The following is a 24,230-nucleotide window of genomic DNA, read 5'->3' as shown; positions in this document are numbered from 1 at the left end:
AATGGAGTGATGAGAACTGCAGAAATAAAAGCAGGGTGCTTATGGCATTGCTTTCTGTACCTATTGCCTTGAATAATATTTCCATCAAGGAAAAGTGTGCTTATGGGAAGAAGTGCATCGGCAAATTGATGTGTTTTAAGCTATACAAACCATCAAGTGCTTCATGAAAGAGCAAAGATGATTTTTCTGAAAAGTTTTCTGAAAGGTAGACACATCCCTCTTCCTCTATAGAGCCCTAACTTGAGTCTTGATTATTTATGCCTTTGTCGTTTTCTAAAAGTGCACGAGTTAGGGATTAACAACCAACATACCACAAACAAATGAACAGATAGGTTAAACTTTAGAATCTTAGCCATGAATGAGTAGCATGAAGAGGTTACTCTGGTCTAAATTAAATTGCCACGTAGTCATAGGGTTGCAAAGCAAAGCAAAACAGGATATTTGAAAACAAGAGATACAAGGGATATTAGAAGAACACTTAAAGAAAGGGTTGAAATTGCTTGCTGATTAAAGAAAAAGGACTTAAAAATGAAATCATCAAAAACACAGAGGCATAGTCATTCAACAGGTTACTTACATGCACAGAGGCCATTGGGAGTGAGACAGCATGAAAAATGTACAGGGGTCATTGAAATATGACTTTTCATAGATTAGTAAAATAAAAGTATAATAGGCACAAAATAAACTTTATCATGCACTATTTTAAACACAAGGTAAATAAACCACATTAAGAAACAAACTCATTTTAATACAAATTCAATCATACCCTTATATAAAAGCCAGTGGATTTTATGTGCTACCATGTGTATAGAAATTTTATGTGGGAATGATAAGAAACTCTTTTTAGAGAGAATAAATATAGGGGCCTTTCACTTTTCACTTTGTGCATTTCTGTACCATCTGCAATTTCTAGCTATGTGTGACTATTAGTTTGTTATTATTATATTTTGTGATTCTGGGGATCAAACTCAGTGCCTTGCCTTGCACATGCTAATAAAATGCCCTATCACCAAGCTACACCTCCAGCCCTACTTTTATTATTAAAAAAAGCCAATGTCAGTGAGGTTATAGGCCACTTTTCTTCAGGATAGTTTAAAAAAGCTAATTACTAGTTTGTAGTATTAAGCATAATTTAAACACAACTATGAATGCTATTCCAGAAATCCTCTTAAGTGCATATGTACCTGCATAAGCAGGACATTAAATACCACTGTTCTGATGTCTCACATTAAAAAAAATGAATACAGACTTTCTAATTTGTAAAAAAGTTTAAATCAGTAACTTGAATTAAAAGTGACTTTTTAAAAAATGTGCATTGGTGTTTTGCCTGCATATAAGTCTGTGTGAGGGTGTCAGATCCTGTAGTTACAGACATTTGTGCCATGTGGGTACTAGGAATTGAACCCGGGTCCTCTGGAAGAGCAGCCAGCTCTTAACCACTGAGCCATCTCTCCAGCCCCCTAAAAGTGACTTCTTGAAGTCTTGGCTTAGGAAGCTCAGTGCATCTAGAGCACAGTTCTAGCAGGATGACAATGCTGTTTGCAGCAGATGCATGCAGCCAAAAGGTCTCATGAGTTTGCAGAAACGTATTTGGTGTAAATACTACACATACCACAATCCAATTTATTCCCAAGAATCCAGAAATATTTCCTGGCATACTTTGTTTATATTTCTCTGATTTCCTGGTAAGCTACTTAACATTTCAGGCACTTAAGTATTTAAGCAACTATTTGAAAAAAAAAAAGCAAGCTGTTAACACTGAATCTTTGCCTTTGTCTTTCAAGTAGCTTCAAATACTGAAAAACAACCAACCAACCAACCAACCAAACAAACAAAACAACAAACAACCCCCCAACCTAACTCCAGTTAAGAATGCATTCCAACTAGTGGCACTGGTTCAGAGAGGATACTGTATGTCTGTAGTGGCCACACAGCTAATGTGGTTGAATGAAGGCAACCAGTCAAAACAGCAGGGGTTTATGGGTATGGGGGGGGTACTAGGGAAAGAAATGTTCATCCAAAAGGGATATCAGCAACCCATAGACCCTAATACAGGAAGTGACTTAGTGAGGCTGCATTCACTATTTTGCCAAGAGATGTCTAAAACCCAAAGTTTTATGTTATATAACCTGATTTTCAAATGTGGTATCATAAAATTATTTAAATATTGTGTATGAATGAAATTTATTTATGCCACTGTATTATGTAAGATGTAGGCTGCATAGTTTGAGCAGAATTCTGCTTTAACTAGACGTGTGGATTTTCCTGGTGACAGAAATAATAGATTTTAATGTTATTATTGCCATTCTTGGTGCTGTTGACAAAGTCTATCCTTTATTCTACTTGAAAATACAAATAATTTCCAACTTTGATGATAAAATTTAGAGCTTGTCATCAATGTATGATGAATTTTCAAAGGCTTTGGACAGGTAACAAAACCCATCACCTTATTTTGAATCATTGCACAGCATAGGAAGAACCGAGTGTGCTGTATTTTATGGCCAGTTTCTGAAAGAAATCCTTGAGAAATACAGTTTGATTTGTGAGCATCTGGCTAGTTGTTGGTGTCAAAGAATACACTATTTCCATGTTTTCACAGCAAGTGCCTTACCTAAATGGAGGCCAACAGTATTTTACATAACTCTTTATATGGGCAATACAGTAATTTAGGAGGCAACCTCAGTCTAGCCAAAGCAGCCAGCTGTCTCCTGACAGCCTCATCTCTTGTAGTGCTAAGCAAAGGGTTCTGGACCTTAGGAGAAACAAGATGGAAACGTTCGTTGATAAAGTAGAGGAACCCTGAAGAGATGGTGACAGAAAGGAATACTAGGCTTAGTTAGGCAAGTATATTGCAGACAGGTCAGGATAAAAGCTGGTCACCTCCTCCTAAGAGAGAAATTAACGAGAATTCATGACTCTGCAGGGGAAGGAACCCTGACGGCAATGTTCAGACTAGAGACTCACAGCTAAGCAGAAGCACAGAGGTTTAGAAAGAAACTTAAGTGGCTATGCAAGGACCTTCCTTCCAAGCTGCTCAGGCAGATAAACATGGACAGGTAGGACAATCCCTCAAGCATGACTAGAACTGCTCGGCTGCCAAGGAGAGGCCAATGGTTAGGAGAATACTAAGGGCAACAAAAAGTGGTGTTCCTCTGTCCCCTGTACAGCTAAGGTTACTTTTCCTCAATCTGAGTTTATGAGAACTTTGGCACATGGTTTGGGATAGGGGATGTCAGGCCAAAAGATGGAGAAGAAAACAATTGTATCCCATTGTCTAAATCAAGGATTCAACCTGGACAGGCAGTGTTTCTCAGAGAGCTACAGCCTGAGACATGGAGCACTGAAAGATTACTCGGATTTCCCACAGGGGTATCTGTTGCCAGACTGAGTGATGAATTCACTGAGGCGTACAGTTAAGGACTGCCTTGACTGGCTAACCTGCTTGCCTGGTTTGAAGGCATCAGTGAGCTAAGTGAGCAAGCCATGCACTTCCTCTGGGTGGGCTAATGATCCTGTCTCAGGCCGTCGATTCGGTTGACAGTCACATTTTGCAGGAATAGTGGACACTGCCTACTGGGAATCCAAACGGGCATGATGGAAGAAGCACAGCGATGCCCCAGTGCTCAAGAAAGAAAACACGAACCACACAAAATGAGAACCACTGTCAGATTGGATGCTGCTTCTCTAGCAAAATTCTTCAACAAATGACTTGACCAAGTCTTTGTCAACAGTTGGAGAAGTCGCGTTTTCTGATCAATTCACTTCATTATCCTCATAGAATATTGGCAAATTGAATACTGATGTCTACATGCCTTCCAGCTAGTAGAGCATAAAACTAATGACATATTAGCAGATTTACCCAGCTATTTCTTTGCTTTCCTAGGTTTAAATTAACTTGAGTGTCATCAGTATTTGTGTATCATTTAACACTATACAAATGACAAGGTGAGCTAGATAATTTTCTCTTTCATTTTGGTGCTGGGGCTGGAACCCAGGGCCTTTTTCACATGCTAGTCAAGCATGTTACTACTGAGCTCCATGCCCAGCTGATTAATTTTTTTTTGTATTTAACTAATGTGATTTCAGTTTAACTAATCTCCTTGTGAGCTGGCTCGATCGTGTTAGACTGATGGAACAGAGAGGAGGTAACTAAGGAGACAGCAAGAAGTGCTGATGTCTCAGAAGAGCTAGCTTCTGTTCACGCTGTGCACTTTTTCAGACAGTGGTACTTGAACACAGTGGTTGCTAGAGTCTGTTTGGATACTCTGCATAAAGGGATACTACTCCCTTTATGAAAGCAACACACAAGCCATTGGGAGGCTACTGCACTGTGGGAGTCCATGGGAAAGAAAAAAGGATACTTTGAATTGGGAATAGGATTGCACACAATGTAACTGGTGGGAAGAGAAAGAGGCCTCATCTAATTGAGCCATTTCAACTTAACCCACATGGGCATTCACATCCATTCTGTATACACAGCATTTCATAAATGCTTACATTAATTTCTGATTGAGAAATAAGAATTCAGAAGTCATAAATAATTTTCCTGGTGAATGTTGATGCATGCTAGAACACTGCACAAAGAAAGCTGCATTCCAGATTTCTCAGAAGTACACTGAATTGTGTATGAATGACTGCAGTCATTTGACTGTTTTGACCATATGGTTGATATTTTGGAGTTATTTCTGAAAATTTGGGAACTAATCTACTGCCAACCTTTAATTTCTCAGGAACAGTCCATTATAAAAGGAGTCACACTGAGAAGTCACTGAAATTTAATATACTACCACATATTTTCTTTCAGCTTAAATGACATCCTGTGAGTCTTCTGGGAATTCAAGTGCAATAACAGATCATACTTTCTTGGTATGCATTTTGGTTTTTAACACAACAGTGAACCCTGTGATTTAATTGAACCCCAGCTTCCACACAGACAAAGGGAAGGGAAGGGAAGGTAATGAGGGCCTAGGTAATGTCCTTGTGTTTTTTAAGAACTTCATTAAAGTACAATGAGGGCAGGCAACAGTCACAGAAACTGACTATATCAAGTTAGTATCCATGTCACCTGTGCCGTTCAAAGCAGCTACAGAACCCACTGCAGCAAAGTCCTTCTGTGCACCTTTGTCCTTAAGATCCAAGAGCCAAGAGGAACTGGGAGGGAGGGTCCTCCTCTCAAGGCCAATCTCAGCCAGAGAGGAGAGAACCTTAGGGACTCAACACCCCCCCCACCCCCGAGCACTTGTTTCTCAATGTTGACTTCCTCTCATCATAGAGGATACTACCTCCAAACAGCACCTTCATCCTATAAAGTAGAGCTCTGCCAAGTAACTGGTAGGAGGCAGGGGTTCTTAAGGCATCTGCAAGTTGGTCAAGGTCTCATAGGATACAACATTCTGGAACAAGAACTCTGAAGACCAAACGTAAATGCTGTATTTGCTTAGGTCTTGGAGCTGTTTGACTCCGCCTCAGAAACAGACATGCTTTTCCTACCTGCATTGTGCTTTGCCAAATATTTATCTTTGTACTGCTTCTTTTTCTTGCCAAACCAAGTACAGCTGGCCTGCTGCTCTTGTTTGGTCTTCTCCATGGCAATGCAAGCTACTCGCCTAGTACAAAGAAAGGAAGGAAGGAAGAAAGAAAAGAATCCAACAAAGTTAATGCCTAGTTTTATGCTGAGAAGAGAACAAGTCATTTGAAAGCTACATAAATAGCAAGAATATCCTCCTCAGCCTTGAAATCACCGACATAAAGGCTGTTCTTTGGCTTTCATGACAAATTTCCTAGAAATGCTTTAAAACTACAGGCTCACGTTAAAATTGCTTTGTGTTCCTTGAGCCCACATTAACTGATAATAAGGGTCAGAAGTTTCACCATGTGCTTATGAGATTCAGGATCAAGGCAGGCCTGTTTTGAGTGCTTAGTACTTAGTGTTAGACATGTTTCTAGGAATTTTCCATGTATCAGCTCAGGTAATCTTTCTGACACATTGCATAGAAATTCTGAAAGTTTATAGTTTTGTCTTTCATATTTCATTATATTAGAAATGATTTTTGCTTATCATGTGAAGTACGGGTCCAGTCTCTTTTGTTTCCTTTATGGATACTCAACTGTCCTAGCAGGATATACTGAAAAAAGTAAGACCATTCCTCACTGCTGTGCAATGCTATTTGTTACATAGCAAGTACCTATTTTGGTATGGGAGTTCTTCAGGATATGGTCTCTTTAGTTGGTCTATCTGAGCATCTCTGAATTACTATACCTTTGTGGCTTTTGGTATTTGATTAAGATCTTGGTCCTTGTTCAAGATATCCTGGCTATCCCTGAACTTGTGCATTTCCAGGCAAACTTTAAAGATAATTTATGTATGCATGAATGTATGTATGTATGAATGAGTTGGGTATTGGGTGTCCTCCTTGTCACTCTCCACCTAGTCCTTTGAGGCAGAGTCTCTCCCTGAACCTGGTGCTCACGTTTTCTCAGCTAGGCTGGAAATCAGCAAGTCTCAGTGTTCCTCCTGTCTTTACTTTCCTAGGAGCTAGGGTTACACCGGGTTTGCTATGTGAGTCCTGAGATCTGAACTCTGGGATTCACGACTGCAGAGCTAGTCCTCTTAATTACTCATGTAGTCATCTCTTTAACCTCTCCATGTAAACTTTAAAGTTAGTGTGTCAATTTCAAAACTTGGAATTTTGATTGAGATTGCATTGGTACAATAAATGCAGGAGGGATAGACATCTTTACAATATTGAGTTTTACAGTCCATGAATACAATGTTTGTTCTGTCTCCTTTTTTTATTTTTGTTTTTTTCCAGAGAGGGTTTCTCTGTGTAGTTTTGGTGCCTGTTCTGGATCTCGCTCTGTAGACCAGGCTGGCCTCGAACTCACAGAGATCAGCCTGGCTCTGCCTCCCGAGTGCTGGGATTAAAGGCATGCACCACCACTGCCTGGCTTGTCTGTCTTCTTTAATGCCTTAATAAATTTTATTTTATTTTGTTTGAGACAGGTTCTCGTGTATCTCAGGTGGCCTCAGAGTCTTTGAAGGATAATTTTGAACTCCTGATGCTCTTGCCTGCACCTCTAAGTGCTGGGATTGCAAATGTGCATCACCATGCCATTTTTTTCTTGTTCTTAAAAACAAGGCATCAAAGTCACTATGGAAATGAGGCTGGCTTTGAATTGATCCTCTTGCCTCCTCCTTCCCAAATTCCGGGATTACAAGCATGAACCACTACTCCTGGTTCAAAACTCCCTCAAAGGCCTTGTGCATGCTAGGCAAGCATTCTACCACTGAGCTACATATCCAGTCTTGTTTTAATAAATTAGAAACCAGTTATTTATCCTGTGGTTTCAGGAGAGTCTAACCTTTTTTTTTTTCCATTTTGAAAGAAGGTTTCTGTAGCCCAGACTGACCTGGACCTCACTATGTAGATTAGGTTAGGCTTGAACTCCTGGAAATTTTTCTCTTCAGCTCACAATAGCTAAATAGGGATTCAGATGGGTACCAGAATACCTGACTGACTGAATTGTTTTTTACAATGTGAGGAAGGGTTCCTGACAGATTCACCATCTTTGTTAAGCCTTAGGTCTTACTCTTGGTTCTCTGGCATAATAGCAAATGCCTTCCTTCTTGGTAAGATGAGGCACTTGGTACTCTACGATTTTGCTTATGGCTCTGACGAAAGGGTCTCATAGAAGAACTGGCTGCTGAGTTCCCCGGTACCCTTTGAGCTATTCAGTGCTTTCAAGCTCACTAAAACAAAACAAAACAAAACAACAAAAACCCTTTCACTGTCTGCAGCTTTTTTTTTTTTCCTTCGAAGCAAGAACATTGATCTGAAGAGCCTAGACCTCAGCATAGCCAAGAAGCGAACCATCTTTTTCCACTGTGGCTTCTTCAGATTCCTGCAGAGGACTAAGAGCTCATGATTTATATAGCTGCTCTAAGTAGGAGGAAGCTTGGAATCTACATAATTATTGTTTTTCTTTCCTTAAAATTTGTTTCCAATACATTCTCCTGTATCCCAGGATGTCCTCAAACTCTATGTAACTAAAGATGACTTTGAGCTTCTGATCATCCCATCTAAGCCTCCCAAGTGCTGGATTACAGGCCCACACCACAACATCTGGTTTACTCGGTGCTGGGAATCAAACCCAGGGCTTCACCACGTGAGCTACTACATTCCCAGTCCACACATGATTATTCTGAATAAATGCTCATAATATATGGCAGCTCTCTAGAAGACATTTTATGATATGTATCATTCACAGCGGCAGCATCAAGAGGACTTAGAAATGGTTTTCCTCCTGCTTATGCTAAACTGTCTGCAGACAATCAGACTTAAAGACAAGCCAGACAGCAGGCTGCTGCCTCTCTGTTTGGGCCCACAGCCCTCCATGTGTAACGTGACAGCACCTGAAGTCCTCATCCACTCCAACATTCTAAATTGAAGAATAGTTTTGGGAAACATGAGATAGGTGGAAGAGGCGATCAAGCCAAAAGATTGACCAAGACAACTCTTAAATAGTGAGAAAGACTGGCGAAAAAGCAGAAATAGTTTTTATTACTTCTAACTAAGTTCAAGTATTTTTGGGGGGTACAGGTTAGGGGGGTGGCAGAATTCCAGTTTTTTGGCAGGTTTTGTTTTGTAAACCCAGACATTAAATTATCTTTTTTGGTACTAGATTTCTGGTAGATATTGGCCAAATAATTAAGAGGGTAAGATTATGGACATTTAATAGATGATACACATCCTCTCTTCTCTCAGTCAAAAGCAGGGTCTAAATGCCTGTCTGACTTCAGCCCGTTTCACACTTAAGTCTTCTAACAGAACAGGTCCTCTTCCCCCTCTGTCTCTTGTTCTGTGGATGGAATCCAGGGCATGCCAGGTAAGCATCTACTTCTGAGCTAGAAAAACCATTCTTAAAACCTAGAAAAACCATTCTTAAAGAATGGTAAGGCAAAGAACAAAGCTTCTGATTGTCCTTTCTCCCCGACTGTCCTTTCTTCCAACAGTGGAACAGGTTAAATACCCTGAGTGACACTGAGTCACGGTACTTGGAGATCTTTTCCTGGTGTTGTGAGATGGTCATGAAAGAAAGAAAGGGACAAGAGGGGGGAAATCTGGAAGAAAATGCCATTCTAAAAAGATCTGAACAGTTTGTAGGAGTGAGGGCTCTGCCCAAATGATCTGAGGCCAGTCCCTCGCTTGTCTCTAGACCCTCTTTCCTTACACATGTGCAGATCTAACTGGAACCAGTATTCAACTATAAGCTGGGGACTGAGAATTCTTTGACAACTGATTTTTGGATCTGATCTCTGATCTTTGACAATTGGATTTTGTATAGTTAGCAAAGCAAAGGATTTATCAAGCAGGTTTTATAATACAAAATATGAAATTGAGAACTGGAAGGGAGGGCATTGTTTCATCATAAAACAACAAAAACCATACCATTCCTGAAGTTCAGGAGAAGGAATGAGACCAGCAGTTCCATTTTTGGAGTTCTCCAGTTTACCCTGCCACCAGTTGTGGTCATCCTTACTAATAATCTGAATGATGTCACCAACTCGGAATCGGATGCCAGCCTCTTTGCAGGGAATGAGGTCATCCTTGGCTGGATCATATTCGAATTGTGCTCTTACATAGATCTATAAAACAGGAGTTTGTAAGAAAGGAGGCCACAGTGATGTGAAGGAAAACAGTGAGCACTGATCTAATAACCACACATCAACATTTACAACACGAATAGGACATCAGATGGTGAAAGCTGAAACGATGTATGGAAATAGGACACACGAAACAGGGTGCCACATCTAATGATCACAGCTTCAACTTTGCTGTTTCTATTTAGAAGGAACACTTAAAATACTTGTTGAATAAATTCTGCTTTTAGTGATAGGATACATGTAGAATTATAGAGCAGTATGCTCACCAATTTTAAAACTTGCTATGGCTGTGGTGATGGTATGGATATGTTGTCACGACCATGAGGCAGCCTTTAAGGCAGGCAGACTAACACTCAGGGTAGGTTTTTATTTTAAAGTAGCAAGAAGTCTGGGTTAGTGTCTTGCTGTTGGATGCTTTCATAACAACTGGCAGTGTGTCTATGCACTACAGACAAAGTTATATGTATCTCAAACAATATTAAGAAGTTCAAAATACAGCTTCATTTCTTAGAGGAATTCTGGCTTTGTGTTCGTGTTTTACTCTTCTGGAAAAATAAAGATGAAATCTGAACCCTTGCTTTGCCAATGTAACACTTGAAATCAGTACAGAACATCAAAGCATGCATGGTTTAAGGCCCTGAGCTTTATGGTGTGTGAATTTAGGAGACATAATAGCAGACAAGGTATAATACAGCAGCGTTTTATGAATGACTGGAATTCTAAGTGCTTTAAAATAAGGTACTATAGCCAAGGTTGCCTGAGTTATGCAGTCCTGAGACTAAACTGTGGGCATATTCTACCAATTATTAATTTATACAGTTCTTAACTTAAAATCAGGTTTACTTTTTTTAGCATTACATTTCAGGAAAAAATCCCCACAATTCTATCTCTTGATATTAAGTTTGAATAGTCACATTTAAGTCACTGTAAAACCAACCTGAAAGCTTTGGAACTATTGTGTGATATTTCTATTTTAGCAATCTGGCCCTTAAAATGAACACATTTGTACCTAAACCCCACACTTTAGAAGTGCTGGCTGTTTGCAAGGTGCCTGCCGATGCTACACAGCACTTATCATTTCTAAACTGGCACAGGCATATCGGGATGAAGGCCAGGCACTGATGCTCTTTGTCATCAGACAGATTTTGGACATACACAGGCAAATACCAATTTAATTTTCAGTTAGCTTCCAATTTTAGAAAAGTCCCTTAAAATGTTTGTTAGGGCATGACTTCGAGTTATATTTAGAATTCTATGAATTCTTGGTACACCAGAGGCAGGTGAGACTCTCTGAGGCCAAACTCCCTACTGTCAGCAAAAAATGATCAGGTTGAAATTACAATAACCATCACAGCTACAGAGGTGTGAGGAAAAAAATCTCTACAGAGAATTAGTCATGTATAATGTGCTAAAATGAAATGGTACAAGCTTTCAATGCTCAAATGTTATGGTCCAAAATGCAGACATTATGGGATGGAAAGGGTTAATAAAGGATCGACTATTAGCTCAGTTTAGAGAAGTTTCTATAGAGGATATCTATTCACCTGTCGTCCTTTTGGTTGGGTGGTTGACGGCAAGTCCTGTAGAATAAAGCCAACCCAGGAGAAAAAATTTTCATTTACTTGTCAAGAGTACAAAGTAATTTGTGTGTTTCTGTTACAATAGGGTTAAAAATGAACTAGATTTAAGTTGTAAAGAGATCATATACATTATTACATTTCTCAGAAGTGTTGAGTTATTAAAAAAAAAAAATCAAACCCAGGCCATTTAGCAGCAAGCTGAAGAAAGCAGGTAAGTTGAAGCAGAGAGAAAATGTGTTCTTAAGAAACAACTCAGCATCTTCAACACAAAAGCCACTGCGGTTCAAACAGCCTATTACAAAAACCCCTGAGCGCAAAAGAACGCTTGTCCTCTTCAACTGCATCACTGCAACCGTTCCGATTTTGAAAATTTTAATAGCTCTATGGCTTTTTACCGTCTTAAAAGCGTTACAAGTTAACGTTCAAAAGGCATTCTTTGGGAGCCTAGATTCACATTGGAAACACCGTTATGAACAATTTTCTCGCACAATTTTTCTTACTTAGATACTTGGGATATCATTCCATTAGAGATGATCTTTGAATGATTTATGATTTTATTTGGTAAAAAGTTGATATATATTCTTAAAGGGCAACACTGCTGCATTCTTAGAGCTCGTCTAATTGCAGCTGACTGACAGGCAGCAGCAGCAGCAACTTAGAGATTTGGCTAGTCCGAAAAATGGCAGACCTGCACATGTAAATGCTTCTGTTTGATTAAACAATTCTATCTATAATCCAAAATGAGTTCCGAAGAACGGCCACTTTCCCAATTCAAGTCAAATACGTACTTTGTGTTAAAGATGTGATACCAGCGTGGCTTGAGTGCAGTTTGAAGCCAGTTCCTTTGCTGTTCAGATCCAGGCAAGGCTTATAATTCACAAAAGTATGTGCACGTACCACAATAACAAGAGGGCACACCAATTCGTAAACTTAGATAGCGGAAACTAAAACATGTTGCTGATATCCCTCAGAATCGAAAACTCTAAAGCCCAAGAACACCCAAATGCTTCTTCTGCAAAATCCTTTATGTTTCTGTATCATTTTTTTAATGAAAAAAATTCTTAAAGGAATTTAAACACGATTCTATTTATATCCTTTGAGCAGTCATACATACTGGTGGGGAGGCAGAGAGGTAATTTTAGAGCAACTATAGAAGTCTTGCACTCTGTTTCTCCAAGTGTAAGTGATTTTTAAGGAGAAGGAAATGTTGAGGAAGGGTTTTCCAGGAGTAAAGTGCACTGCTGCTGCAGTAGACAATCTTGCCACCGAACACATGTAACTAAACACTCATGGCAGGTGAGCACCAACAGAATTGTCACACTTGGCTGTGTGGAGCTAGAGTTCTTACCGAAACAGAATTGTTAGTGCTGCTATGACCATTAGCAGGGGACTGTCTGGAAGTGGAGGGGGAATCTCTCTGAAATAAGACACAAGGTTCATTAACACAGAACACCAGCACAGAAACAGATATTTACATCAACAGTTACCACCACAGTCTGACAACCATTTCCTTTCCGGTTAATGCTATAAAAGGTGCCGTACTAACTTACTTGCATGATTTCACAGAAGTATGAAAAAACTTTTGTGTAGTTTGAAGATTCCCATATCATAAGTGAGGATGGTGTTGTCATTCATTAATGATTTCTCCGGTATCAGAAATTCTATAATCTTTGTTTTTTTTTTTTAATTGGGACCTCAGGAGAGTGATATTAAAACCCTATCAAATACCTCATGATGATAAATATTATAATACTATTGTGCTAAAGATCTCAACTGCCTAGTTTTATATTAAAGAATAGGTAAAGAATGGGTTTGAGAAGCAGGCAATGGTTTTTAGGTACCTCACTGCCAAGAACTACCAAATGACTCCATTGAGAGTAAATGAACCTAAGAGAAAGAATTCACATGTAATCCATCACCTTAGACCTTTCTAGAATAAATATTACTAATGGGAGTAAAAGAGAAAGCTGCACCAGAGAACAACTCTCTTCCTTTGTATCACTTTAACGGACTGAGTAAAATAGTAACTCTAAATAACAATGTTCTCCTTCTGGCCAAACTCCCAGGAGCCACAGCACTGTCCCTAGAGCCACACTCCCAGATCTCTCTGCTCTTCAACCCACTCAGAATCCTTCGCAGGTCCCATTCCTTAGTGTCCAAGTCAACTTTAATGAAAAGAGCTAACTAAGAGAAGAAAATAAGTGCTTTAAATATTTAATTTTTAGAGTTCTTTATGAACTTCTGTTCAAAAGACATATTTTTTCTAGAATATTGAAAGAAAACTTCTGGAATTTGTTAGCCTGAAATAGAATGAGATCCTTTAGAGGACCATTCTCAAACATTAATGAGTGGCTTGAGCTCTGTTTGTCACCCTTGGGGATTCAAGTCAGTAGGGGAGGGTATGGGGAAAGTATGAGCCTTCATTTGAGAAGCCATAGCTAGGAAGAGGCCAAGCCCAGGTGGGTTAAAAAAATCCAACAACAACAACAGCAGTGCGTTTAAATGTTGGAAGTGAACAGAATAAGGGAAGGGAATCATTACTTTTTTCCTAATATTCAAAGGTATAGAATTTATATGTATAATACTTGTGTCTTCCTCAAACTAGCTCAACCACTTGAAAAAAAAGAAAAGAAACTTGTACAGTTAATAACTAACAATATCTTCTGGTTAGCACCGCCCCTCAATCTAATCTATTTATTCAATTTCTTCAACACATGAGAAATGGTGTGAGGAACATCTATGGTTTTAGAGTATTTAAATTATCTATACAAAAATGTATGCATGCTATTCTCTCTTTCCCTGAAAGGTTCATAAGGAACCAAATTTAATGCTCCGAATCTTGAAGCTGGAGAAGTTCTGCAAAGCTTTGAAATATATTATTAATTGACATTCCATAGGAAGCCACCAAGAGGAGCTCAAGACCCAACAAAATAGACACTTTAATTGTCACTGGCTCACTGCATCAAAAGCACAGATTCTTATACACATGTTGAATAGGCTTAGATGAAAAATATGAACCCTTTAATTGTTTTCTTGTGAAATTTGTAGCATCATTAGAGACTTGAAAAGTAATTTCTATTTCAAATTTTCTTAAGCATAAATCTAGCAACCAGCTCTTAAAAATTACCTTTAGAAAATGTACACTTCATATCTACTTATTTGCAGTGATAGGGCCTCACACATGCTAGGCAAGCATTCCACCACTGAGCTCTTGTACTTCATAATAACATACTTGGAAGATCCACAGGAAAAATTTTAAAATAAGCTTCAATAAATAAAACTTGAGCTGAATATTCTATAACCAAAGAATCATATTGTTATGATAATTTGTATCTACCAATATAGAAAGAATAGATTTTTGAGTATAACGAACAATATAAAACCAAAAAAAAAATATAAATTGGAAGAGCTCTCTCTAATTGCAAGAAGATAAATATGTTTTAAGAAACGTTGGGGCTATTATTCTACAAAAGGCATTTGTTTATGAGTCCTTTAACATTTCAAAGATGAAGACTTTTACAAAAGGTTGCAAAAGTCCACATCCCTGTAGTGAAGCCAGTTACCAAATCATCAGGGTCTTAATGCTCATCTTGAGGCCTGCCAGTCATTCAAACACCAATATCTCAACAGAAGTTGATCACTTCTCAGATTCTTGGAAAGAAGAACTACCTGTGAGATTTCCTAACAAGGGAAGTGAGTGGACTTCCTGGATACACTGCTGTATTTTTTGCCTCAGGGATTTCATTGTTTTTTCTTTAGCAAACTTTATGTTATTGTAGCATTTCTATATTTGGCTTAGATTTGGCTGTAGAAAGGCTGAAGATAGCTGCATAGAAGTGGGGCTGAGGAGGTGGGTGGGACCTCCTCTGTTCCGTTATCTTCGTTGTAAAATTGGTGTGCGGTGATCTAACAGCACAGGCAGAAACAATTTCCCAGAAAGCAAAAACATTCAGCCATCAGCAGACAGTTAGTTAAGAACTCAGAGAAGATGGGTGAGGCTTGTCAGAGTTATTACCTCACAGGATGAAGACTGAGTGCGGTAGCTTGGCACAATCTTGAAGGTAATACTCCCCCGCATTTCCCTCTGGGGGAAAAAAGAGGAGAGTTCTCATGCAAACACATATTGCACGCAAAAACACAGAAGAAACCATTCAAAACACGTGGGTGCAATTAGTACGCACCACCTGACAGCACACAGCACTAAAATAAAACCTCACTATGCTCAGGTTACTGGTAGAAGTTTCTGGGAAAGGTCCAGTGAAGTCAAGGCTGACTAGCCTACACCTAGCAGTGAATAACTGTATACATCTCTCTCTGATGGCTATGTTTTTGAATACAAAAGAGTCAAAATGGCATACCTTACAAAAGTGACTATACATTGAACCGAACAAGAGACTAAGTAATTACATAAAAATCCTAGTTAATATGCTACTCTCTGATGCTAGCTCCATAAAATTGCTTTTGTACTTTATTAATTTTGGCCTTCTTTTTTATTACAGCAAGCCTTGGATGCTTACTTCATGCCTAATAGGCATTCATTACATGGGAAGCTGCTGCACTGTAGCAGAAAGAAGGACCCAAGGCATAAAACAAACGTTTTCCTCTGTTTGCTACAACAAAGAACACAGATGGGGGTCTGTCAATGGATGTCAATGCTTTTAATTCAAGGCCTAATTTCAGTACAGATTTTTTTTTTAAGTATAGTCAATAATGGCCTGGCCTACAGTGACTTTCCTCCCCTTTGTGCTGTAGAGAGATATACTACAGCTGGCCATGACTCAGCTAAACAGGAAAGAGGTTCCTGATATTGCTTATATCAGGAGCCTTTTGAGGTCAGTGAGAAACTAGTTCACACGAGTACATATTGGGAAGGCTTTTCTGTAAATATCTGGTTGGCAAGAAACAGACAAAGAATGAACAGTGTGAAAGCCCATACTGCTAAAGGCAGGCAAAATGGTTCCAAACTCCACTGCAACTAAAATATTTTCCTAGTTGTCAGTTTTTAATGATCATTGCAGAAGTTCAACTCACATACATGATGGTACAAGAAGCATTCTGATGATGACTGAAGAATGATGTGTGTTTTTAAATATCTATTTATTCAGTGTGTGTGCCTGGTATAAGTGGGAATATGGTTGCTGTATCTGTGGTCGGTGTGTGTGCATGTGGGTATGTGAGTGCCAGCACCTGTGTGCATATGCTTGTGGGGGCCAAAAGAACATGTTGAGTACTCTGCTCTATCACTCTCCACCTTATTTCTTTGAGACAGGATCTCTCACTGAACCTGGAACTAGGGTGGTGGCTAGCAAGCCCCAGCTACCCTCATGTCTCCACCAGACACAATACTGGGGTTATAGGCAGGTGAGATCATGCCCTGCTTTTTACATGGGTGTGGCATCCAAACTCAGGTAAACCCACAAGTGCTTTTACCCACTGAGCCATCTCTCCATTCCCTATATTATGTACGTCTTACAAAGTAAGTTGATGGCGCTGTCAAGATGGCTCGGCAACAGGACCTAAACAATGAGAACACTGACAGACATGCTATCACGGAAGGGGGAAATCTCATGGGTGCTGGGGGATAGTCGATCAACTGTGCACTCCAAATTTGCATTTGCATTAATTAATTAACCTTGGGTCAGGAGGCTGAATTAGCAACTAGTTGACAGAAAGTAATCATAGAGCTTCAGAGGGCACCTGGAAGAGATAGAGAGATGCACCAGAAGTAGGGAGGGATTTGGAGTGGCATAGAGCTTTTTTGTTTGGCAGAGCAGAAGGACACTCTTTTTGGGAGACACCAGCAAGGAGAGAAGGTTAGCTAGGTGCTACTCAACCTCTCTGAGCTAGCAGGTTTTCACCCCAGCCTTTGAATCTATTTATAAACAGAATGATAGAGATTTAGTTAAAGCTACCTTTAGCTGCAGCGACAGAGCCCATGCCTGCGGGAACAAAATTCCCGACAGGCTGCAGCCTGAGCAGCTGGCCCACTGATAGAGAAGCAGGCCAGTAACTGTGGAGTCACAATTGCTGGCTGAAATATCAGTAGATTAAGCCTCAGTCACTGTGCTGAAGTTAAAATAAACAACACATGGAGCTCCACCCATAGACAAAGAACTATAGGCAACTGAGGGCTGCTGAGAGGGAGAATTAGTTATTTCCAGGGATGAGCCTCCCACTTGGTCATCCAATTCTAAGTGGTTAGCTCTGAAAGCATGTACATACATTAACATTTAATGGACTCAGCAGATTGTATTTATATATGTAAACATTTATACATGTATACTAACAAAGAAAAAGCGTCTATGAGTGAGAGGGATTGGGGGAATTGTCTATAGAAGGGGTTGGAGGGAGGAAATGGAAGGCAGGAAATGTTGTAATTATATTTTAATTAAAAACATAATAAATTAAAAAAGATGGCTCAGCATGTAAAGGCACTTGCCACAAAGCTTGATGACCTGAGTTCAATCCCTGGGGTCCACATGAAGGAAGCAGAGAACTAGTTCCTTCAAGTTGTCCTCTGAACTCCACATATGTAGAGGCATGTGTGCAACCACACTCACACACAAACACATAATAAATGAATGTCTCAAAAGATAAAAATCTAAGCTAATGAACTAAAAATTAATCTTAGAAAAGGGAAAACTTTCATTTACTTACAAGCATTTTTTGTAGCTGTTCAACTGTTTGGTTAGCGACACTGATGCCATTGATTTCTCGAATTTCATCACCAACATGAAGTGTACCTAAGAAATCACACACAATTATAACAAGTAAATGAGTATAATAAAAAATAAGTTATATATCTAAAAGCCAATGTGCTGTGGGATGTTCTGTATGTCAAATGTGTTGCTGATTAGTCAATAATTAAAACACTGATTGGCCATTGGCTAGGCAGGAAGTGTAGGCGGGACAAGGAGGAGAATAAAGCTGGGAAGTGGAAGGCTGAGTGAGAGAGACACTGCCAGCCGCCACGATGAGAAACAGCATGTGAAGATGCCGGTAAGCCACGAGCCATGTGGCAAGGTATAGATTTATGAAAATGGATTAATTTAAGCTGAAAGAACAGTTAGCAAGAAGCCTGCCATGGCCATACAGTTTGAAACCAATACAAGTCTCTATGTTTACTTGGTCGGGTCTGACGGCTGTGGGACTGGCAGGTGAGAGAGATTTGCCCTGACTGTGGGCCAGGCAGGAAAACTTAACCTACACCAATGTCTCAGAGACAGGGCCACATTTGGCTGCATCATTATTTAACTTTTTTTTTTTTTGTTTTTTTGTTTTTTCGAGACAGGGTTTCTCTGTGAAGCTTTGCGCCTTTCCTGGAACTCACTTGGTATCCCAGGCTGGCCTCGAACTCACAGAGATCCGCCTGGCTCTGCCTCCCAAGTGCTGGGATTAAAGGCGTGCACCACCACCGCCCGGCCATTATTTAACTTTTATGTAGTAAAACCATCCAAACAGATAAGATCTTTCAGAAAGCACAGTTTTGATGGCTGGTCACAGAAATTTGTTGACAACCCTATAAGATACTATCAGGTATGAGCAGAGAGAACTGAAAATAAGACAAATGACTAGTACTTCTAAAACAAAAACATAAATGATGATATAAGCTAATAAGTGGATAAGTTGAGTAAGAATTCAGACATGGCTGAGGAGAGTTTCAGTGAACTTGAAGATATAACAAAAGATTATGTATAATATAAGTCATAGAAATAAAGACATAAGAAAAACAGGAAACAAGAAATAAAGAATATATATAAAAAAAAGCTATGGAATATAGGAGTGTTTAATGTACATCTAACTGAAATTCAGAAAGAACAGAAAGAATGAAGAAGAGGCAACATTTGAGGAGTTGAACATTTCCTTGAACTGGTGAAAGTGTTACTATACAGATCCCGAAAAAATAACAGAGAAAGAAATCTGGGCCAGCAGAAAAAGGCTCCTGCCATCAAGTCTGACAATCTGAGTTCAATCCCTGGGACCCACACGGTGGAAAGAGAACTGACTCCCAGAAGCGGTCCTCTGACCTCTAAATGCATGCTGTGGCATGTGTATGTGTGAATGTTTGTGTGTGTGCATATGTGCATGTGTGAGCACACACACACAAAAGTAAATAAACATAATAAAGATATTGTTTAACTTGAATATATGTAAAGTTTAAAATTTCAAGGTAACCATTAACATCACAGAAATAGGGTGCAGAAATTAAAAGCTAATAATTAGGGGGTAATGAAACAAAAAAGTCACCAAAAAATGAACAAGGAAAGCAAGATAGTAGAATCATCACAACAAATATTAATAAACTACTATCAAAAAATAGTGATCTAAACTGGTCACAGTAGTGTACAACCTTAATCCCAGTGCTCAGGAGGTGGAGGCAGGAGGATTACAAGTTTAAAGTCACCCTTGGCTACCTAGTGAGTTTGTGGCCCATGTACCTAATTTATATAGTCAAATATGTAAGTCCAAAGAGAGATTTATATGTAGATAATGAAATACTCTACTACTATAAATGGATATTTAAATATTGGTAGGTCAAGCATACAAAAAATCAACACATAGAAGATTTAAACAAAAACATTAACAACACTAAGCCAATCATTATATAGGGAACTCTGTATGCAGCGGTTAAAAAATAAAGGTTCTTCATAAATACAGATTTATAAAAATGATTAAAGTGCTATGCCATTAGGAAAGTCTTAAAAACCTCCAAGAAATGGTGTGATACAGACCACGCTCTCTGACCACAACACAATTAAGTTAGCAGTAAATTACAGAAAGATGTCTAGAAAATCTCTTCAAATATGATAAATAAAAAATACTTCTGAATCACTTATGGGCCAATGAAAAATATAATAGGAATGTAAGAATACTGACAAATGAATTGTAACAAAAGGTTGCATATCAAAATTGGTGGGATACAGATAAAACAATACTTGTAGTTTTTATTTTACTTTATTTCTGGTGGTGGGGATGGAACTCAGAAACGTGGTCTACAATGACTGAAACTCAAAGACAAAACAGCTCTTTTATGTGAATTATAAAAACAAAACAGAACACTCCCCCTCATTTCTATCAGTAGAATCGGAAGAATTAAGAAAGGTGAAGAAAGAATTACAGATGGAACTCACCTTGCCTGTGAATCATACCCCCGTGCATGATTCTCGCAACAATACAATGATTTAGCTCATTCATTTTCAAAGTGATTCCCTGTAACAAAAAAAAAAAAAAAAAAGGAAAGAAAAAAGTTGGTAAGGGTACAACTTTTAAATGAAAGCACTATTTTATATTTGTGATTTTACTGTAGGTAATTTTAATTAGAAGAGTTATAAAATCATTAGAAAATATATAGAAGATGAAGATCTTCTATTACTTTACTCACAAAATTGTTCTATGATAGAAATGCTACTTGCTGGTGTTTTGACTGCTATAATACCATGCAAGCATTTTATACAGTGCTTTTTAATCTTTTAATTATGATTATTTTTCACATCCCTTTGTTTATTATGTTGCCAACTATTAAAAAAAGGTTTTTACTCCTGCTTAGTTCATATACTTTCTATTAGTATATCCCTTATATTTCTTCCACAAAATAATAGTTTTATTTTATAACCCACATAAAATATTGCAAACTGTAAAATTTGCTTAGTTTACCACACGCAAGTAAGTGTGGCTCTTTCACTACAATCAGATGGTAACTATGTCTTACCCCAGAGATTTCCTCTTATTTGTTGGTTATCTATTCCCATTGCTCTATGCTCTCTACTCATGCCCAAACAATCACTGATGGGCCTTTCCTGACTATAGGTAAATTTGTATCATCTAAAAAATGGAGCAACAGTCATTTTGGTTGCTTTCTTTAACTTATCATAATTCTTTTGAGAGTCTACCATTTTGTTATATTATCAATAACTTATTTTTGGTCCTTGTTGAACAGTCTTGCATTGTTTAGACACAAGAACGTGTTCATCCATCCCTCCACTGCACTGCTTTCAGTTTTGGCAGTTATAATAAAGCAATCCCTGGCTTAATCTCCATTTACTCGTAATTTTTTTTTTTTTTTAAGATTTGGGACATTTCATGTATTTGCGTATCACCTTTCTACAGACACCAGGATAACTTTTTCTGTGTTAATATTTTAGTATATACACTGCTGAAATGAGCATATATTAATGTTTTCATATTTTGTTAATTTGCTTTGCTAAAATTATGTTTAGAAGTTTTGCATCTATATTCATGAGAGATTCTAATCCTCACTTTTCTTGTAATGTTATTATCTGGTTTTATAGGGTAGCCCTGGCTTTATAGAATGAGTTGGGAAGAACTTCCTTTTCATTGTTTTGGGAAAAGTCCACGTAGAATTATGTGAGGCCTGTCTGGGGTGAAGAGACGTCTGTTTACATCCCCTCAGGAAACATGACTGCAATAGCCATGGAGTCATTGTTTTCATGACCGAGCTGATCCTCTGTTTGGTTGACGCTGTTGAGTTTGTTTCATAGTCCACTGACTGCTACCTTGTTTTCAGTACTGAGGATTGAATTCAGGGCCTCATGGATACTACACCAACACTTTACCACTGCGACATATTGCCATTTTCATTTGTTTCTATTGATTTTTATTACATATTCTACTTATCTTGGCTTTAATTTATTTTCACTGGTCTTTTTTTAACGGTGGAGATGTGAGACAAGGTTACTGAATTGAGACATTTTGTTAATATATATTTCTCCTTACTAAGTACTATTCCAGTCACATCACACAAAATCTGATACAGTGCAATTAATTTTCATTAACTGCAAAATGCTAATTACCTTCTGATTTCTTCTTGGGTTACTTCAAACTGTCTTACTTAGTTTTCAAGTGTTTGAGATATTTTCTTTCTTTTTAAAATTTTTTCTTTTCACTTTTTATTTGTTTTTGAGATATTCTTGCTGTGTAGCCCAGGCTGGCCTCAAATGCACAATCCTCCTGGCTCTGCCTCTTGAGCACTGGGATTATAGGTGTAATATTATACCCGGCTTCTATCTGTTATTAGTTTCCAACTTACCTTCATTATAGTCTGAGAATAAACTTTGATATTAATATAGCCACTTCAGCCTTCATCTGAATAGTGTTATACTGATATGGCTTTTCTATCCTTATTTTGAAACTATTTTTCTTTTTGTATTAAGTACATTTTTTGCAGGTAGCATGCGATGAATACTTTTTTTTTTAACCAATCTGACAGACAACCTTAGCTTTTTTCTTGTGGGGTTTCCAGACAGGGTTTCTCTGTGTAGCCCTGGCTGAGCTGGATCTTGCTCTGTAGACCAGGCTGGCCTCGAACTCACAGAGATCTGCCTGCCTCTGTCTCCTGAGTGTTGGGATTAAAGGCTTGCCAACCTCTGCTTTTTAACTGGAGAATTTAGACTATTAAGATTTAGCATGATTGTAACATAGTTTGGTATAAATATATCTTCCTGTGTTCCACTTCTTCTGTGTTCTCTTTGAACTTCTTTTTTCTGTGTTATTGTGGATTTATTCTCATTCTGCTGTATCTTGTAGTATTTTTTTGGCTTTGCTGACAGCCAACAAATCCTAGTGATGCTCCCCGTCCTTCATCTCCAGGGCTACAGTTACTAGCACATCTGATTGGACACGGGTGATGGCGATGCCGACTCAGCAAGCTCTCTCACCCACTGGGCCGTCTCTTCAGTCTCCCCCAGTCCCAGCTATCTGTAAGCCTTGGTGTTGCTGCTTTCACGGCTGGATTTGGCTTTATTATAGCATATGTATTTAACCTACCAACTTGTCTTCATTTATGAGAACTTTCTAACAGTGCACAGCCATTTCTTTCTACTTGACCTTTGTGGTACCCTTGTAATCCATTTTACATTCTTATACATCTCACGCAAAGTATCATTGAAAGAGATTTAAGAGAGAAGGAAAAAAAGTGATAGTCTTTTAGCTTTGCTGTGTCTACAGATATTTTATATTTGGCCCATTTTTGAAAGACACTTTTGTTGGTCCTCCTAGATTCTTAGCTCTGCCCCCTCAATCTAGGGACTCTGCCTGCTCTGCTTCAGAACTCCCTCCCCATGCGCTGGCCTGGAAACTCTCTAAAGGTAGTAAGGTAGGACAATTACAGGTGTTACTGTCTTTGCATCCTCTCTCTCAGAGAACTCTATTCTTTGTTGTTTGATGTCCAACTTCTCCAAAACCATTCTCACTTGTAATTTAATATTTGTCACAATTTCATCTGTTTCAGATGAGAGGGCCAGAAGCCCAAGTTTCATAGTTGTAGTTACAGCCATTTTCCATTTTATTTTTCAAACATTCCCTATTAAAAGACAAACTTCCATAAATATGTTTTTGCAGTAGACTTGGTCGATCCTAAGAATCACACAGGGAGCTGTTAAATAATGCTGACTCTTAAGCACACTCTTTAGATTTATATTCATGGGGACAGGAATGGAGCCCAGAATTATGTATATTTGAACAAGGTCACTTTATAGGATGGTGGTCTTGAATTTGAAGTGGTTAGAAGTAGGCATTCAATTTTGCCTCTTTGGAGAATAAAATTCTGTCATAAAGCTTCATGGAGTTATCTCGGAATTTATATTCTAAGTTTAATTTGAACCACGCCACAAATATATTTTTGCATGGTTCCTATTTTGAAGCTCTCAGAAGGATTAGGCAAGTACTGTTAAAAGAACAGTTTATCAAAATGATTGTGGTCCTAACATTCAATTGTAATGTTCAGGTTTCATTTCCAATTTGTACAGTCAGTATGTATGGTTACTTAAAGTAGTATTCTGGAAAATGTTATAAATGAATGCATACGTCAAACCAAGTTTCATAAGGGAAATGATGGCACAACAGAGATCTCACCCTTAAAACTAATAGGTTTCTATATTAACTCAACTAACATGAATGGGAACCTACTATGTTGTAGACCCTGCTAGGCACAGTAGTAAAGGAGAAGACAGCATCTTCATTGCTAGGGA

The 24,230-nt window shown here is 38.5% G+C and overlaps 1 protein-coding gene across 15 annotated transcripts in view; it reads right to left on the bottom strand.

Moving 5' to 3' along the window:
• The window catches only part of Cask (calcium/calmodulin dependent serine protein kinase), a 334,225-nt gene that overhangs the window by 17,349 nt on the left and 292,646 nt on the right, over positions 1 to 24,230 (bottom strand). For 8 of the 15 annotated variants that reach the window (XM_052737152.1, XM_052736894.1, XM_052736981.1 and 5 more), the window contains 7 exons: positions 20,376 to 20,454; positions 17,902 to 17,987; positions 15,260 to 15,328; positions 12,593 to 12,661; positions 11,209 to 11,244; positions 9,450 to 9,646; positions 5,491 to 5,606 (listed from right to left, as the gene is read on the bottom strand). In XM_052737152.1, coding sequence (XP_052593112.1) covers positions 5,491 to 5,606; positions 9,450 to 9,646; positions 11,209 to 11,244; positions 12,593 to 12,661; positions 15,260 to 15,328; positions 17,902 to 17,987; positions 20,376 to 20,454 — 652 coding nt within the window. The remainder of the gene's footprint in view (positions 1 to 5,490; positions 5,607 to 9,449; positions 9,647 to 11,208; positions 11,245 to 12,592; positions 12,662 to 15,259; positions 15,329 to 17,901; positions 17,988 to 20,375; positions 20,455 to 24,230) is intronic. The other 7 variants (XM_052737328.1, XM_052737979.1, XM_052737906.1 and 4 more) reach the window with 3 other exon arrangements.

The sequence above is a fragment of the Peromyscus californicus genome, unplaced genomic scaffold (genome assembly GCF_007827085.1).
Source record: "Peromyscus californicus insignis strain IS unplaced genomic scaffold, ASM782708v3 Scaffold_10__1_contigs__length_136768540, whole genome shotgun sequence".
Classification (NCBI taxonomy): domain Eukaryota; kingdom Metazoa; phylum Chordata; class Mammalia; order Rodentia; family Cricetidae; genus Peromyscus; species Peromyscus californicus.
Note: the sequence above shows the minus strand (reverse complement) of the source record. Positions and strands in the feature narration are given on the sequence as shown.